Raw genomic sequence first — 17,734 nt, 5'->3', positions numbered from 1 at the left:
TATTTCCCATATAAACGCATTAATAAATTAAAAACATTTTATTGTATTAATATAAAATATTTAATAAAATAAAATAAAATAAAAATAATATATTTAATTTAATAATAATAATAATAATAGATTAGTTATAAAAGTATTTCAATTAATATTAAATTTTTAAATAACAAAACAATAATCATAGCGTCAATGTTTAGCTCTGTGCCAATATGTAATATAATAAAAAAGAAAAATAGCTCATAAGAGTATTTAAATTAATATTCTATTTAAATGAAATGTCTAAATAACAAAGAAATGTATAGCTTTTTAATGTGAACACATATATTTGTCTTTCTTCGACATGCTTTTCTCTCCATAGTCTGTTAATAACCGTTATAATATATGACCAAGAGATATGCGTTTACCGAGTGGACGGATATAGACGACCGTAACCGTGTCCGACAAAAGCGAGAGAAAGAGATAGGGAGTTGCTCACGATTAAAATATTTAATGTCAAAAGGCACGTATCATTTCGCGGAATGATATGTTGCGCGCGAGGACAAAGGCAAAGCCAGAAAGATAAGTATTAAAGCTCAATTAAAGAGCTGCACATAGCCGGTGGTGAGTACGCGTCCGTTGCATAATACATTTCCAGGAGATAGTTTAGGGTACATAAGGTCTCATCGACCGATTCCGAGCTATATAGGGTGGAGCTCAAGTCGGATGACAACGTCAACAACTTTTCCGCGAAAAGGTTCTTTTTCTATATTTTGTCTATAAAATTCTACATTATATACCGGAGATCGATAGAAAATTTTGTCCCAAAGAAATTGGATACTATCTTGGCAAATCTCTTTTGATTTTCTACGAGATCAACATTTTAAATTTATTTTAAATTACAGAATTTGTTGTTAGGTGCATTCTGTTATTTTTTGTTTAAATTATCAATTTTTCATCTCTTATACTCGAAGAACTATACTTTGCTCTTCTTGATAATTTGCAATTTTAGAGAGAAAGCGAGCAAAATTATTTTCGATACATAGTGAGTCATCCTATATATGCTTTTATGCAATAACTACTTCTTCCAAGGACTTTGTTGATCGAAATCAGCGATACTAGAGCACTCTGCACCCGATAAATCGCCGGCATTGTATCGACTGTCGGAAGTCTGGATAACCGGAAATCGCTTCGAATACACTCGTGAATTTCGACCTTCGCAGTTCATACATATTCGAGTTAAAAAAAAAAAAATATTTTACCATCCGATTCCCTTCGATACTTTATGATATTTTCATTAATTAGTCATATTTTTCTATCACTATTTCGTCGTTATAAAACCAAAATATACACACACATATAGTATCTAATATAGCAAAATGATAAAAATCAAATCTAAACTTAGAATATATTAAGATATTACTGATTGTAGGATAAGAAAAAGCTAAATTAAACTCTCTTTTCATAAAATTTAGCCAGATTAACCATATGCGATCAAAAGATTACGACTCTAATTTCCTAAAATGGGATACTATTTAAATATTCCGTTCGTATAATATAAGCTAATTAGCACTAGCGCGTCTGCAGCTTTCATGCAAAAATTTCCCAGCAATTTAATTTCTCGTTTGAAAGTTCCTATACGTACGACATGCCGCAATTGCGTAAGACGCGTGTTTAACGCGAATACGAGACCGACATCTTCCACGTTTAAATGCACATGAAGATGTGATGTAGAAAGAGAACGAGAGAGAAAGAGAAAAAGAGAGAGCTTGATGGAAATATGCAGCGCCCGAGTATCTAACGATTATTTTATTATTGGCCCAATTACGGCGTTATTGTTTTCACACAACACACACACCTACACATACATACATGCACACAAACATACGCGGCAAACCGGTTAAAGCTCTCACTTTATAGTCACTCAACTATAGTCATGCCATCAGGGTGATTCAACCACTGGCTGGATTTTTGCCTCCAATTCCGCCTGCCTGACGCGGCAGATTACGGCGCTTTAACCCCTTTAACCCCGACTGAATTCCTATGCGCGACGCAGCATTATTTCAGATCCTAATTCGAGATCATTCTGAAGATATGCTCGAGTGCATTTTCTCCGAAAAAAGTGATAGTTTTTCGCAAATCAGCAGTATTGATTTATGTACTCCCGTATAGAATTGACATCTTGACTTTTATATGTTTAAATATGTGTAAGAATGAAATTTCAACATAATTATATCCAACAATATAAGAATTAAAAACTTTTATTATTCATGTTTATGTATATTTAAAAATTGGTGCAGTAAAATTAAATCACCAATTAAATTATAATAATTAAATTTTATTTTTAATTTTATATAAATTTTAATTGAGAGAAAGTCGAGTAGTAATAATGCCAAGTCGTTAATTAATAGAATGACATTTTGAATGTTGCCATGTAAAATTACATGTAATCTTTAATTAGAGGTTCTTGCGAAATTCGTGCGACAATTCGTTGTATTTTTAGTATCGCTGAAAACCGAAGATTTTCTCTTTCTCTTCAAACTCAGTTATTGTGTATTATGATGGGAATTCGTCGTGACGTATCGCCGAGAATAAATGTCAATTGACACGCGGGTCCCCGTTTTTTCTCACAAACACCAGCCACAGCATGTTCGTTTTCGCGTCGAAATGCGTCTCGTTAAAATGAGAAGATCCGCTTTATGAATGAAAGGCCGCCGCCGTCGACCACTTCCTCGCTTTTCGTGGAATGAGAATATATCGAGGAATTGGCCGTGGGATCAAACCAGTATTGTCCGCTTAAGCTTTCTCGCTCTTTCGCTCACAATCAGTATAAAAGCTACGGATTATAAAAACGACGCGATAACTTCTCTCACGTGTTCGTATATCCGGATTTTTAGTCGGAGTTCAAAATAATTCTTTTATTTATGCGACTAGTACGTATACATATAGGTATATAATATCGAAAAAAATAATATATATATATATATATATATATATATATATATATATATATACAGGGTGTCCGGTAACTAACGGACCAATGATTAAGGGCGGATTCTCTGACCAATTTGGAGATGATTTTTCCTTAGCAAAAATGAGAAGTCAATAATTTTCGAGTTATAAGCGATTGAAAAAAATAAGTTTGGAGTTAAAAGTCTAATATAATTACATTCTTCAGTTAATTTCAGGTAGAGTTTACTATAATAAAATTTTAGTTTGAGGCTTAGTTATAAAGATACATAATGACAAATATTGGAAAGTTGTAAAAAATGATGACCTGTTTCGACATTTTCGCTGAGGAAAAATCGTTCCCAAATTGACCAAAGAATCCACTTGTAATCGTTGGTCCGTTAGTTACCGGACACCCTGTATATATATATATATATATTAAAATTCTTGATACGCGAAAAATATTCTTTCGTATAAAAGATACTTCGATTCAAAATGTAGATTATTTGAATTATTATTCAATTAATTTCTTCCTATTTAAATGTCAGTTTTTAAGAAATACTAAATTTTATTTATATCTTTATCGCACATTAATATGCGTACGTCGTTTTCGTCGACGTGCGAAAGGATATTTAACATAATATCGGTGAAACGCATCCGAAAGTCATGTTCCTATTCTGGCGATGTGCCAAAGTTGCGAAATGTCGGTTCGTACATAATATCACACTGACATATCGTGTCACATATGGAAATGCATATCTTTCACGGTACAAGTTATTCCGACATTTCATAGTCTTGTGTGCACGCTACGTCTCACAAAAATAAAATATAATATTTGCAGAAAATACGATTGCATTGATTGCATCCGTCTTGTATGCAATATCGGCACAATTATATAACTTTATAGCTTTTATTAAAAATTTGATATATTATTTGACTATTTAATTGAGCCATTATTTAATGCCAATTTGATTTATGAATGCATATATAGAAAACAAATTAATCAATAAAAATATTTTTTTATATTTTTTTATATTTTTTTTAAGATATATTTCAAGATATATTATGTAATTTTAATCATGATTTCTTTATATAGAAAAACAGGAAATTCTTGTAAAATTTATTTTAGAAAATTAATAAAAAAAATCGATACGCGAAAACGTATTATAACAATACATTATAATATTTGTTATGGAAGTAAATGATTCTAAAAATTCTAACATATTTTTCATCAAAATTATCCCTTATGTGGATAAAAAAGTTATAACCAACAGTCGTATCTTCTCTCTATCTTCATTTGTTTGAGGGCGCCACGTGCTTTACTTGACATTTACAGGGCGAATATTGTACATAGATGCATGTGTGTGCATGTATAATTAAACATATGTGCAAGCATTTTCATTAAATAATTTCGCGTTATATCTCCGACTAATCCTGTATTTGATTTGCCTAATCTACTAAAATCAAGTTCAATGTCAACACGAAACAGAGCTGCATTCAATGCTAATTATTCAGAATATAGATACAATGAGAATAATAAAAAAAAAACACTCACTATAAATCTATATATCTAACAATAAGAGAGCTGACATCATCAAATATTACAATGAAAAAATTATTAAAAAAATCTGTCTGGAATTAAGTCGACCAATTAAGTCGATTCGCAAAATAAAACATGTATTTAATAATCAATAATTATAATTAAAGATAATAGTAATAAAATTAGAGGATAGATGTTACTATTAACATAAAATTTTGCAACCTATTTTTTCAGTACTCTCTCTCTCTCTCTCTCTTATCAATATTCTAAAGTAATTTCAACTTTTATTTTAAATTCCTCTAGAGAAATTTTCTCCTCTATTTAAACCAACATTTTAGTTTTATATAAAAGTAATTTTATATTTTAAAAAATTGTTCCAAGCAAAAATTCAATAAAATTGGATTTATAGTACGAGAGTATAAACTTTCTTCATAAGTATTATAACATTAGAAAAAGAGAAACAAAGATAGATAAAACTAATTTAAAGGGAAAGATCACAAGAGCGACACGTGTAAGTACGATCCCTGGGGTAGGGCGAGGTTGCGCGATTATCGACCACCGTCGAATCTGCTTTGTAACAGAGATGCAGCTGCACAATCCTCCCCTGTCTCACCCTGCCAGGGCGAGTTTCCTCATCGACAAAGTCCGGCCTTCGGACCGATGTCGCTCGCGAGTGGTTCTCATACGAAGCTTGTGAGTCAGAGGTCAGACGGTTTCCTTTTTCTAAAATGTGTCACGTTACATTCGCACAATCGAATTTTATCTCGCTTCACGAGATGATTCATTATTATCAGATACGAAACTTTGTTTTGATCTTGTTCGTTACATACTATATAGTATGTGTATGTGCGTGGGTGGAAGAGAAAGGCGGAGGACACGTGCACATGCACTCATTCCAAAAACGCGTCATTGCAGCTGCAATTATGGAACGTCAAAGAATTTATTTTCCTTGAGTATTTATCGCGTACCAAATTAAACGAGCTCTACGGAGATTCAGAATGATGCATATAATCATCCGGCGTAGGAGAGATGCGAATCACATGGATATTTTAATCCTGGATTATTGGCGGTGTTCCGATCTTCCGTAGTTTTTGACTCAGATCATATCAAATTTATACGAAAATATAAAATGAGATCGTCATAAAATAGAGATTGAATAATATTAAAGTTTAAATATATATAAAGTACATATACAGGGTGTATCTAAATAAATACGAAAAATTTTAGATGATTCTTTCTCGAAAATTAAGAAAGATTTCTTATATAAATATATACTATTATACCCCGTAATTTTTTGACTCAGATCATATCAAATTTATACGAAAATATAAAATGAGATCGTCATAAAATAGAGATTGAATAATATTAAAGTTTAAATATATATAAAGTACATATACAGAGTGTATCTAAATAAATACGAAAAATTTTAGATGATTCTTTCTCGAAAATTAAGAAAGATTTCTTATATAAATATATATTATTATATCCCTCCCTGAGAAGTTACATTTTTCCTAAAGAAGGAAGTAAAAATAAAGTTAGACAAATTAAAAAATGAAATTTGGTGTATATTTTCCGTTTCATTTTTTTAATTTGTGTGAAATTTGAAAAAAAAAAATAAATTAATTTTTACTCTTTAGAAAAGTGTAACCAAGGAGGGATATAAGAGTATATGTTTATATAAGAAACTCCCTTTAATTTTCGATAAAGAATCATCTAAAATTGTTCACACTTATTTAGATACATCCTGTAGAGTTGAATTTTTTCTTGTATTTTTTATTAGAATAATACATTTCAATCATCATATCATTTTCATACAATATATTTGTAAAATAATAGTAACGATTTTTAAAGTTTTGTGAATCATCATCGAAAAATTCGAGGACGATAATGATACACTATCTATAGTATATGTTTTAGTTATCGCGTATTGGACGATAAAATTCACAGGAGAAGCAATTACGAAGTGATATACATACATATAAGTAATACTGATATATAATATATATATAATAGAAAATGTAAACTTAAGATGCAATGAAACCCTCCCTATGCATGAATGTTTTAATATAGATTATCTGAAAGAATCACTGTTCTTTCAGATATTGAATAATAGAAAATAATAAAAATGATAAGATTGCGATTAGTCATGAAAGCTTTAAATATCTTAAATAATTTATAATTGAAGAATTTCAATTTCTATATTCTTTCAAAAAAGTTTTTTTCTAAAATTTTAACAATTATAGTGCTACGTTATTTAAATTTTATGGTATTTTTTAAATTAGATATAAAGTGAACTAAATCATTTTTTATTTTGGATACTACTATAGGATGTTATGTTTAAAATAACATTATTGTAAGGGAAAAGTTTTAATGAATTTTAAATTTTCTACGGAATAGAATGTCCGAGCATCTTCAAATGCTATATACTGTATGCAGCAATCCCGGTTATTGCGGTGACAATATTATAATTATCCTCTCATGGGACATGCATCGCATTGATTCGCGTCAAGCAATTTTGCTTGCAACTGATGTGATAAGGTATTTATCTCATTGCAGTTCACTGCGCTTAGTTTACGCAGATTAATCTGCAAGAAACAGGCGTACTTTTTTGATGCTAATAAATGTGTAACCGATGCATCACATTTCCTTTTTTGACATTTCCTTTTTGACGACAAGAACAGTATAATATCTTGCAAAATACATGTAATATTTTGCCAAATACTTGTGTTTAAATGAAAGAGTAACTTACAAAATGTCACGGTGCGAAATATAAATATTGATCGTACACGCTGATAACTGAATGATGCGATAACTCGAATTCTTGGAACGATTTTCAACATTGAACGCAATACTCTTTGATTAATTTAATGACAAAGTTTACTTACTGTATGTCGCTTTATGATTAATATAATGGAAAAATGATGCACAATGGCACATATATCAATGAAAATATCAGCACCGAGAATTAATTTATGTCTGAACCATCAATAAAATCGAAAAGCCATGTTATTAAGCGGAAGTGCCGCAGCGCTAAATTGTCATTTATTAGTGCGTCTGAGACGATCGTTTCTCGACAAAAATAGCCAGGCTTTGCGCACGATGCCAGCCCGAGTTTCGAGAAAATATAAAGCAACTCAAAGCTGGTCGCAGTCAATCATAAATTCTCTGACAATATTATAAATTGTAAACTTGCGAGAAAACTACACTGTAAAAAAAAGTATTAACTAAACCTTTCAACTAAATATTTTGTTAATTGAACATATAAAAGATTTAAATTAAATATGGCATATTAAATTTAACAAAACATGTATTTGATTCAAATACTAATATATGGTCAATTAATGAAATAGTGATTTAATTGAAAGGTTTAGTCAAGTTAACTTTCTTTATATTTGTATATATGTATGATACCTGATTCATATATTAAGACCTTTTACTTAATATTTTTTTCTTCATTTTTCATTTTAAATATATTGAAGATTTAATTATTACGCTATTATTTAAGAAAAATAAAGCAAAGTGTCACACAAGTTCGACTTCACTTATAATCATGCGTTATAAATATAATACTTAAAATATTTCAAACAAATTGCATCACATTTCAAATGTGTATTCCTTGACAAATTATTTGTACTATTAAATCATTATAATTGTAATTAAATCACTGTAATTTCTCTAATCATCGATACATTAAAATTTTAATAATTAATTCTGCATTTGTTATTAATAAATTCATTCAATATTGATATACAGAAAAAAATTACGTCATTAAAATTATCTAATCATTAAGATTAAACGTATACATATTATATTTATATATAAATAAATTTTTATTATCACACAATTAATAAAGGTAAATATTTACTAAGGAGAGGCTTTTAAGCCATCAAGGTTTTCAAAAGACTGACGTGAAGGAAATGCTTATGAAACAGTTTTGTATTGATCGCAGCTAACTTCGAACTTCTAACACGATCGGTCTTAATCTTTGTCGTGACGACGATCAATCGATCGACCTTGAAACGAGAGCTTCCGACACACCGAGCTATCCTGTATTCGCAACGATACGAACAATAAAACATTGGATATTCATACAGATTGTAGCTTTCTGCGAGTTATAACAATAAATCGTCTAGATACGATAATGACGATAAATGATCAATAAGCCATTTACTTGTTGCTCTTCGCCGAAAAAAGAAAATATTTCGCGTGTATATTTTTGTATTATTTAACGATAATACGGATAAAAATAGTTGCGATTGAGCATGCAAATGCATGAATAATGTAGCAAGAATAATGCTATTCATGGCGGATGTTTTTCTGTCGAGCATCTTTATTAAGTCACGATTGATTGACTCCCTTCCCTGTTACGTAATTATTATGTCTATTATCTAGCCAAGTGCTTTGTTTTGCAGCACTAATTCTCTCCTATTTTGATTCGCAATTAATTTCCGTTACTCGAAATATATCGCCCGACATTGACATTTCGAATTATCGACAAATATAGTTTAAATTATTCGAATTTTTTTACTTTTCAAAATTTAATTCGTCCTCGAACCGATAGATAAGATCTTTAATTGACATTCAAAACAAACAATGCATCGATGTTTTTAATATACTATATATTTTTTCGTTATCTACCCGGAAGCTATCGCTACTTCCCAGATAGAATATAAAAGGCATAATGACATCATGACGACACCACTTAAAAGTCATTTTAAAAAAAATTTCTATATATTATAATTATTTAATATTCTCACAATATTCAAGCAACATACATTTTTTGAAAATTATATATATGCGATTATTTTATATTAGGGGGCTTTAAATCTATGATTCCTTCTGTTATCTTTAAATATTTTTTGTTTAAATAAGAGGAATGACAAAGAGAATATATATAAATAGAGATAGATTACTTTATTTTAATCTTGGAGCAGCATATTTTAAACTTTTATGTATTATGAAATAGAAGAATAAAGCGTGACAAATGAAAAATTTCTCTCTTACTTCATTCTTTACGAATGATTATATAATAATTACTTATAGGTAAAATTATAAAAGGTACAGATATATTCTAACTTTTAAGCGATGAATAAAATCATAATGACGTCACTACAAGCTTTATGATCCACCTATAGGTTTCTTCGATATAATAGCTGTCATGCCTGATATCTTTAAATAATATTTTTGTCCAAATAAGAGGAATAATAAAAACAATATATAGATAGAGATGGATCACTTTACTTTAATCTTGGAGCACAAGACGTTTCAAACTTTTATGTATTATGAAATAGAAGAATAAAGAGTGACAAAAGAAAAATTTCTCTCTTACCTCATTCTTTCAGGATGATTATATAATAATTACTTATAGATAAAATATTAAAAAAGGTATACAGATACATTCTACCTTTTAAACGATGAATAAAATCATAACGACATGATTATAACGTCATTACGAGCTTTACGTTCTACCTAGGTTTCTTCGAAAGCTGTCATGCTCGATATCCACCCCTTTTTCCCAGACACGGAATAGGAATGACGCGCCAGGGTTTTGACCCGCGACAGCGGCCATGCGCCGGTCGTTCCGGGAACGAAGTGAAGTGAGCCGCGAGCACGCGGGTAGCGTGCAACATGGTGGGTCACATTCTATATACATATATATATCGGGACACATGCGACTAGATGCGATCGGCGTTAAAAATACGCTCGCGCGCGCGCAAAGCGAGAGCCACGCGTCCGCTGTCTTTCGCATCTAGAAAGCACGTGGGGTTTCCTCACGTATACAGACGCACGTACGTATACGTATGCGCCTGTCAACGATACACAAACAAACATTGACTCACCGTAATCGCGTACCGGCGACTGTTGTCTGTGGCGCGTGGCGTTGTTCGCCGGCGTCACTCGAAACCTCTCCATCGTTCTCCTCTGCCAGTTTTCCTCGCGCGATTTCTCGTTTCGTCCGGGTCGGATGGCAGGACACGACAGGACACGACGGCCAGCGATCAGTCGGCCGCGACGTAGACGCGCGATCGAGCGACACTCGAGACGATGCGAACGAATCGGCACGTTCGCGCGCGGACACTCGCGTGCGCGTTCCCCATTCGCTGACGGGAAATTACGGAACGCTACTGTACGCGGCGCGACGCCGCGGCCCGGTGTTATCGTTGCACGCGAGATGGCGCGGAGTGGGGGTAAGGGCACTGACTGGAGGAGTGATGGGACGAGCGAGCGAACAGAGAAAGAGGGAAGTAAGGCGAAATTACTGACATGTACGAGAGAGACACGAAACGGATAGAAAGAGAGAGGGAATATTTGAGGGCGGTGAAATAATGACCGAGAGAGAAAGGCATGATGCCATAAGAGGAATGACAAAGAGAATATGTATAGATAGATCGCTTCATTTTTATCTTGGAGCTAACACTTTAAAATCTTATCTATATTTATGAAATAGAATAATAGAATAAAGAGTAAGAAAAAAGCAAAATGATTCTCTTACCTCTTATTTTTCACGCAGATGATTATAATAATTGTTGTATAGGTAAAATTAAAAGGTATACAGATATATGTATATATTCTATTGTAGGATTGGAGAGAGAGAGAGAGAGAGAGCGCGAGAAAGAAAGAAACGGTGATGACTGGACAAAGAATGACAAAGGGACAAAGGAGTACAAAAGCGCGTATAATACAATGGACGAACGAATGAAACTAATTGTAAGAGGGAAAACAAAAGGATTAGATAAAAGTGGGAAGGAGCAGGGTGAACAACGCGAGACTGATTTAAGAAGATGGTGGAATAGGCATTGAATTGGCGCCAAAATTGTGTTTGATAGCGTACTCAATATATTTTTCTTGCACCTCCGCAGTGTCGGTTCGCCCTCTTGCGGACCCTCCACCACCCAATGCACATATGCAGTGACGTAACTAGTCATATTTATCGAAACGGTTGCACGTAATCAGATAATGCATAATTTGAGGATTAAGCGGGGTGTATTGTATGATTTTATGTTACGCTTCGACAAAAAATTGCATATATTCGCGTACATGTTTCGAAATGAAATTTTTATGGAAAGATACAGAGTCGCGATAATTGCAACAAAATACCTTTTTTTTCTGAAACCGCGATAAATATTCGCATCACGTTCGGAACGTGTCGCGAAAAAACGTCAATTATATAAGTCATTTTCTGAGAAGAAGAAATATAAGAGACATTCCAACAGTGTTTCTCGCGCAATATTATTTCCAAGTTTTTTTAAAACTTAATTATTACTAACAAAGTCTTGCAAATTGTACGTTATTACATATATATATATATATATATTTATACGACAATAATTTATTTTGTTTAAAGAGACAGAAAGAGAATCTTGTGAACAATATTTGATGTAAAAATTAATTTAACTGCTTTGTTTTTTAAATATCCCTCCGTAGATGAGATAAGAAAATATAAAACTTGAAAATAGAAGGATATTATGTCATATATTGCCGCTCTATTGTTACATATATTCGATTTGTCATATCTCTCGCATTCCGGCGAAAGTCTCTCGGGAGAGACGTACTTTTATACATCGGGTATATCACGAGACGAGACACAGCGCGAGCTGTGTATTTTTTTCCCCGAGTTGCAGCCCGCAGGAACGCGTTTCTCGCTCTTCGTTCCTCCTCCTCCTCCGTCTCTCTCTCTCTCTCTTTCTCCGTCTGTCTATCTCTCGGCGTTTCGAGCGAGAAACAGCTGATCGCCGTCCCTTTAATCGCGTCGCCGAGCCGTCGTCGCGCGAAGGTGAGTCGCTCGGGATCGTCGAGTGCCGTTCGTCGTCCAGAAGTCGCGATCGGCGCAGGTGAGTATATACTTCGTCGCGAGATCGGCGGCAACGGGTGCCGATAGGCGAGGCATTTTTCTAGGTTAGGGAGGGTTTCCTTCGTCCGCGACGCGAAGCTCTCTGTACGCGAACGGACGCGCAAACGGCCGCCATGTTCGAAACGCGAAGTCGCTTTTTTCCCCGTCAGAAAGTCGGAGCCGGGTAATCGTCCGCGTTCTCTCTTCGCGATTCTCTCGCCTTCGACGTCGAGTGTCGAGATGAGAAATCTCGTCGGTGTACGATTTTTCGCGACGAAATCTAGATATTAGAAATCGCTCGTTACCTATAACATTCCCTAATGAAACTCTTATTAATTCGCCGGGAGTCTGACGCGTCGTATATAAACTTTCCCACATCGCGGTTTTGTATTCGTATATCGAGATCGAAGGATGGATTTATCTGGCGCGTTTGGAGAATTATCGTTCGTAAACGCCTGCTACTCCTTTATTCGACCGAAAACAATGGAACAGCCGGATGGTAGATCAAGTACTTGTATTGTCGGAGTAACGCGAACACTCCGGTATCCGAATCGCGCGGGCGATCGAGTAACGCGTCGCCATGACAGTTCGCGCGTTCCGCCGTTTCCATGGCAACTGGAACGCGGCGGAACGCGGAGCGACACGGGCGAACGTGACGTCACCAATGGCGGCCACTGTGTTGTCTGTGTACGCGACGTAACGCGGTTGTTACGAGGAAGTAACGCCAAGAGAGACGCCGATTGTTGTATTTTCGCACGAAGCTGTGGTCAAACGGTTCGCGCGAAGTATGGGCTCGAAAAAGCATAAAAAGCATAAGCGCGAGAGACACGAAGGTGAGGAACGGATGAAAAATATATACCGCGATTCTTCCTCGGAACGAGACACTTTACTTTCGGTCGTACTCCAGGATTACGTTCTGTGACAGTTGTCAACTATTTCCGAGCTCGTCGTCGTTTCGAATTTTTCTCTATCTTCTATTGTTTATTCCGCCTGTCCGATTCTCATCGAACGAAATTGTCGTTGATTGTCATCTAATCTCAATCGAGAAACTGAATGATTATTAACAATAATGGGATATCATCTGCTATACAATAATTTACTCTCTGTCAACGAGAAAACTTATATCCGAAAACTATAATCTTCGAATAAGAGAAAAAAAAAAATAGATAATTAAATGTAATAGGGTAGATTTAGATAAGGATATATGTTACTGAGGCATCATTACATTGCACCATAAATCAAACTTCTGTACTTATGTGTCATTCATTAATAAGGATTCGAATGAAAAGGAAAAATGCTTCAGAGTAAAGAGCTTCTTCTATTTTTTGATATCCAATACAGATGTTTCACACTTTTTGTAAAAATTTTCATTGGAATCCTTCTCGTACTCACTAGTTTAATGATGCACAGGAATTTTGACTACGTTTTCACCACGGACAAACTGAGAGTGAGAGGTTGGAGTAGAAGTGAGGTGGATTCGAAAGTATAAACGAAGCGTTCCACAGCAACAGGCGTGACGTAGAAGTAAGTGACGTATAACAACGGACATGGACTGGTTGCACGACAGAAGCTAGCTGTGCTTCTAAAATTATCAATTGCCCCAAACCCTTTAATTATTATTTTTTTTAATCCGTTGAATCCGTTGAAGTGCAACAAGATTTATGCAACAAGAGTTGTTACAACAGAATAGTATGCATAGGACACAAGGTACATACATTTAGACAGTTACCAGAGACAAACCTGTTGCACTTCAATCGCATAATTCCTATGGCTGTTATGTATCGTGGCATTGAGAGCCATATATGCTTCGCTTCACCTCTTAGCGAGGTATTTTCAATTTTGATGATTGTTCTCCCTGATTATTCCCGCCGATTATTCAGTCAATTTAATGTTAACAATGGAAATTATTTTATAATATATATTTCTATTAAGATTTATTTTAAGTCGAGCTACTTCCATCTCGCTTCCAGTTTGTTGAATGTGAAAACAAGGTCACTATCCTGTTAATAAAGTCATCTTTTATATTATCGTCGATATACATCCCATCCATTTGTCTCTTTTAATGTCCTGTAGATTTTATAATTATTTATAATTTGCACTTCTTTTCGATATTACACATTGCAACATCTCTCGATGTCTTTTGTTTCTTGTGTTGCTATATTATGCTCCTACCCTGCATAATTTTCTGCAAGATTTCCTGCAAGATTGCTGCATGAAGCACACAGCAGATTATATGTATAGCTTTTATAGAAAGATTTTAGTACGCTGCTTTAAAAGATTTATTTTGAATGCAACGGCTGATTGTGTTTCTTCTTTTTCTTCTTTAGCAGAGGGTCAATATACAACGACGGACAAGCCGCCTAGCTTGAAGTTAATTTTAAAAGTAGGAGGGAGTACTGGAACGCCTGAACACGGCAGTGAGTCGCCGAATCAGGCCACGATGTTGTCGCAACATTATCAGCAACAATTGGGCCTCAACTATTCTGTCAGTCAAGGAGACACAGAGTACGACAGATACGTCGGCCACAAGAAGCTCAAAAAGAAGAAGAAAAAGAAAGATAAACGGCATAAACATCATCATAAGGACAAAAAGAGACGAAGAGAAGAATCGAGTCAGGAATCGGTTGGCGATGCCGACGAAAATTTAGCCGAGCCAGTACCCAAGAAGACCTCTACTAATCACAATCAGTTGTTACCGCTCAGGCCACCGTCGAGCGGCGAATTAAGGGTCGGCGTTAGTAATATAAGCTCTCTATCACCACATCGTGAACCCAGAACATGCGTTCTTAGAAAAATAGCGGAGCGAACGCCTCTCCAAAGATTACTGGAACACTTGTTGAGGTCGATGGAAAAGCGAGATCCACAGCAATTCTTCGCTTGGCCGGTTACGGACAGCATCGCGCCTGGTTATTCTCAGATAATCACAAGTCCCATGGATTTCAGCACGATAAAACAAAAGATAGACGACAACAATTATCAGAATCTGCAAGAATTCGTAGATGATTTCAAGCTCATGTGTGATAACGCTATGACTTATAATCATTCCGATACTATCTATTATAAGGCGGCGAAAAAACTTTTGCACGTCGGTTTGAAGATGGTCACTCCCGAGAAACTGCGGCAGCTCAGGCCGGTCCTGATGTATATGAATGATATAACGAAGGAGGAACTTGGATTCGAGTTAGGCATCGAAGATCCCAACAATCTGGATGCTCCTGTAACAGAGGAACAGATCGAGCGAGAGCGTGAGCAGGAGGAACGCAATGAAGAAGCAGAGGAGCTCAGGAAAGAGAATCAGAGAAAAATGAGACTGGCTAGTTTAGGCAAATTCGAGGCGATACCGGACGACTTGACGCCCGAGGAAATATTGAAGCAAGCGAGAGGGGCGGCCAAAACAGCATCGGAGAAACTCAGTCTGAAGAGAGCCAACTCTAAGATGGGCTTTCTGCGACAGAAGAAAGACGGCACTACCAGTCTACAGATTATCGTGCCTGGGGACGGAATTATTCCTGGAACCAATCAAAGGCCTGTGTCACTAGGCCAATTGATAGGCAAGTTAAACCACGGCACAGGAGCACTGGCTGGATTTCGGGAAGATCGTAGAAACATGTCGAAGCCGGTAAAACCATTATATTACGGAGCATTTGGTTCGTACGCGCCAAGCTTTGATTCGACCTTCTCTAATCTCACCAAGGAAGAAACGGACCTAGTCTATCAGACCTACGGTGATGAGACAGCTGTACAGTACGCCGAGTCAATTCTGGACTTTGCCAAGGATTGTGATTACACGTTGACCATGGTCGATGATCTGTTGGATATTCTCACAGGTGGTGATCATAGAAAAACGAAAAAGTTTATTGATGAAAAACGAAAATTAAGGGAGGAAGAAGAAAAGATCAAAAATATACTAGAGAAGCCTATACAGGATATAAATCGTAACATTTCAACGCTGGAGAAGGTGAAAGTTGATCTTGAACAACTAAAGACACTCTCGGAAATCGGTATCGACATAAACTTCTTAGAGAATTTAGGTAATTTTATAAGGTTATCGAATAATCGAATAAAAATAAATAATCTAACATTTTTTCAATTAATTTGCAATAATTTAACTTATATTCTAAACTTTTCAGCTTAAATATATATGTTTTATATTAATGTTTGTAAATTTTATCAAAATAGAACATTTTGTTTAAATAAATAAATAAATCGTCAGAATAATTTAATAACTTTGAGACGAATAACGCTTTTCTTTCGCATTATTTAATTACACATAATTTTTCTATTTACAGAGGAGGAATTTAAATACAGTGAAGAACGCGCCGTTCTACAGAGTCGCCTGGATGATACATCGCAAATGTTGAACCGATTGAAACAGGTCCAACATGAACGCCTTTCAGCGCCACCGCCAGCACATTTGTCCAATGTTCCTAAAGCAACGGAAGCTGAAGTGATGTTGGCCGAGAAGATCACCGATAATTTAACCGACATAGCCAAGAAATTGCCACCGTCGGGGATTGCACCGGTCGACGGGCTGCGCAGAGCGATGGGCATAGCACCCTTGGGTGGGCCGGAGCCCATGGAAGTCGAGCCGATTACGCATAACCCTAGCATAGTCGCCGACAATTCGTTATTACCGCCAAATGCGAATAATGGAAACAACCAGGTGTTGTCGAACTTACTGCCGACCTCTCCGATTCAGAATACGAATCTATTGAGTCCGACTGGTCAACAGAATCAGAACATCAGTATTGTAGGCGCGAATCAGCCGCCACCGCCGATTCAGATGCAGATCGGTATGACACATAGCAGTCAGACGCCACCGTCCCTGTTAAGCGCGACGGAGCCATCCGGTGTGACCGATCTTGAGTCCGAATTGCGCGAATTTCTCGAAAGTGATCCCACGTTGGGACACTCGCCTCTCCACGACGATAAAACTCTAGAGGACATTTTATCTGAGTCTTAGTGGGTATGAAAGTTTTAATCTGAGTGTTTTGCAATATATAAGTTATAAATAGAGAAATTATAAATTATAAATATGCAGATTTCTGTACATTTTATTATCGATATGCTAATTTTTTCATATATAATTAATAAATTGAATAATATAATCCTGTGTTCTATTTTAATCACTTGCGTTTTAACTTTGTTTTATCCTTTCTTCATCAAAAATACGAACGACATGTTTGAGATGTAAACAATATATTAGAAAAATGATTAAAAAAATAAAATTTAATAAGAATAACACGCACAGGGTTATATATATTTTCTTTCTTGATGTAAAGATCAAAGAATATGCATAAGATTTAAAGATATATTTTCTTATTTTGCGAAATTTAATTTACATATATCTATATTTGATGTTGTGTATTATCAAGAACACAATGTTGATTCTGTGCTAATATAGTAATATATACATAGTATTTCAAAGGGTGCGCATAAAG

The 17,734-nt window shown here is 35.2% G+C and overlaps 2 protein-coding genes across 3 annotated transcripts in view; one reads left to right on the top strand and one right to left on the bottom strand.

Moving 5' to 3' along the window:
• kcc (solute carrier family 12 member kcc) overlaps positions 1-10,606 on the bottom strand; it is a 77,719-nt gene extending 67,113 nt beyond the window's left edge. The window contains exon 1 of the mRNA XM_029316988.2: positions 10,303-10,606. Within this exon, the coding sequence (XP_029172821.1) occupies positions 10,303-10,375 (73 nt within the window). The 5' untranslated portion in view covers positions 10,376-10,606. The remainder of the gene's footprint in view (positions 1-10,302) is intronic.
• A 1,756-nt stretch (positions 10,607-12,362) lies between these two features.
• Brd7-9 (Bromodomain containing 7/9) lies at positions 12,363-17,401 on the top strand. Of its 2 annotated transcripts, none has more exons than XM_029316998.2 (3): positions 12,363-13,126; positions 14,624-16,324; positions 16,583-17,401. In XM_029316998.2, the coding sequence occupies exons 1-3, from the start codon at positions 13,081-13,083 to the stop codon at positions 17,254-17,256; spliced, it is 2,421 nt and encodes an 806-aa protein (XP_029172831.1). In that variant the 5' UTR covers positions 12,363-13,080; the 3' UTR covers positions 17,257-17,401. The 2 variants fall into 2 exon arrangements, with proteins under 2 accessions (XP_029172831.1, XP_029172830.1); XM_029316997.2 differs by having other exon boundaries at positions 14,621-16,324.
• The last annotated feature ends 333 nt before the right edge of the window (positions 17,402-17,734 follow it).

Source organism: Nylanderia fulva, unplaced genomic scaffold (genome assembly GCF_048542155.1).
Source record: "Nylanderia fulva isolate GAGA-0341 unplaced genomic scaffold, ASM4854215v1 Scaffold3, whole genome shotgun sequence".
NCBI lineage: Eukaryota > Metazoa > Arthropoda > Insecta > Hymenoptera > Formicidae > Nylanderia > Nylanderia fulva.
Note: the sequence above shows the minus strand (reverse complement) of the source record. Positions and strands in the feature narration are given on the sequence as shown.

Bases quoted from the DNA above. Each gene is read 5' to 3' on its own strand.
- Brd7-9 (XM_029316997.2), top strand. From the start codon at position 13,081: ATGGGCTCGAAAAAGCATAAAAAGCATAAGCGCGAGAGACACGAAG. The intron at 13,127-14,620 runs GTGAGGAACGGA...TTTCTTCTTTAG, and splicing joins TAAGCGCGAGAGACACGAAG to CAGAGGGTCAATATACAACG. The intron at 16,325-16,582 runs GTAATTTTATAA...TTCTATTTACAG, and splicing joins AAACTTCTTAGAGAATTTAG to AGGAGGAATTTAAATACAGT.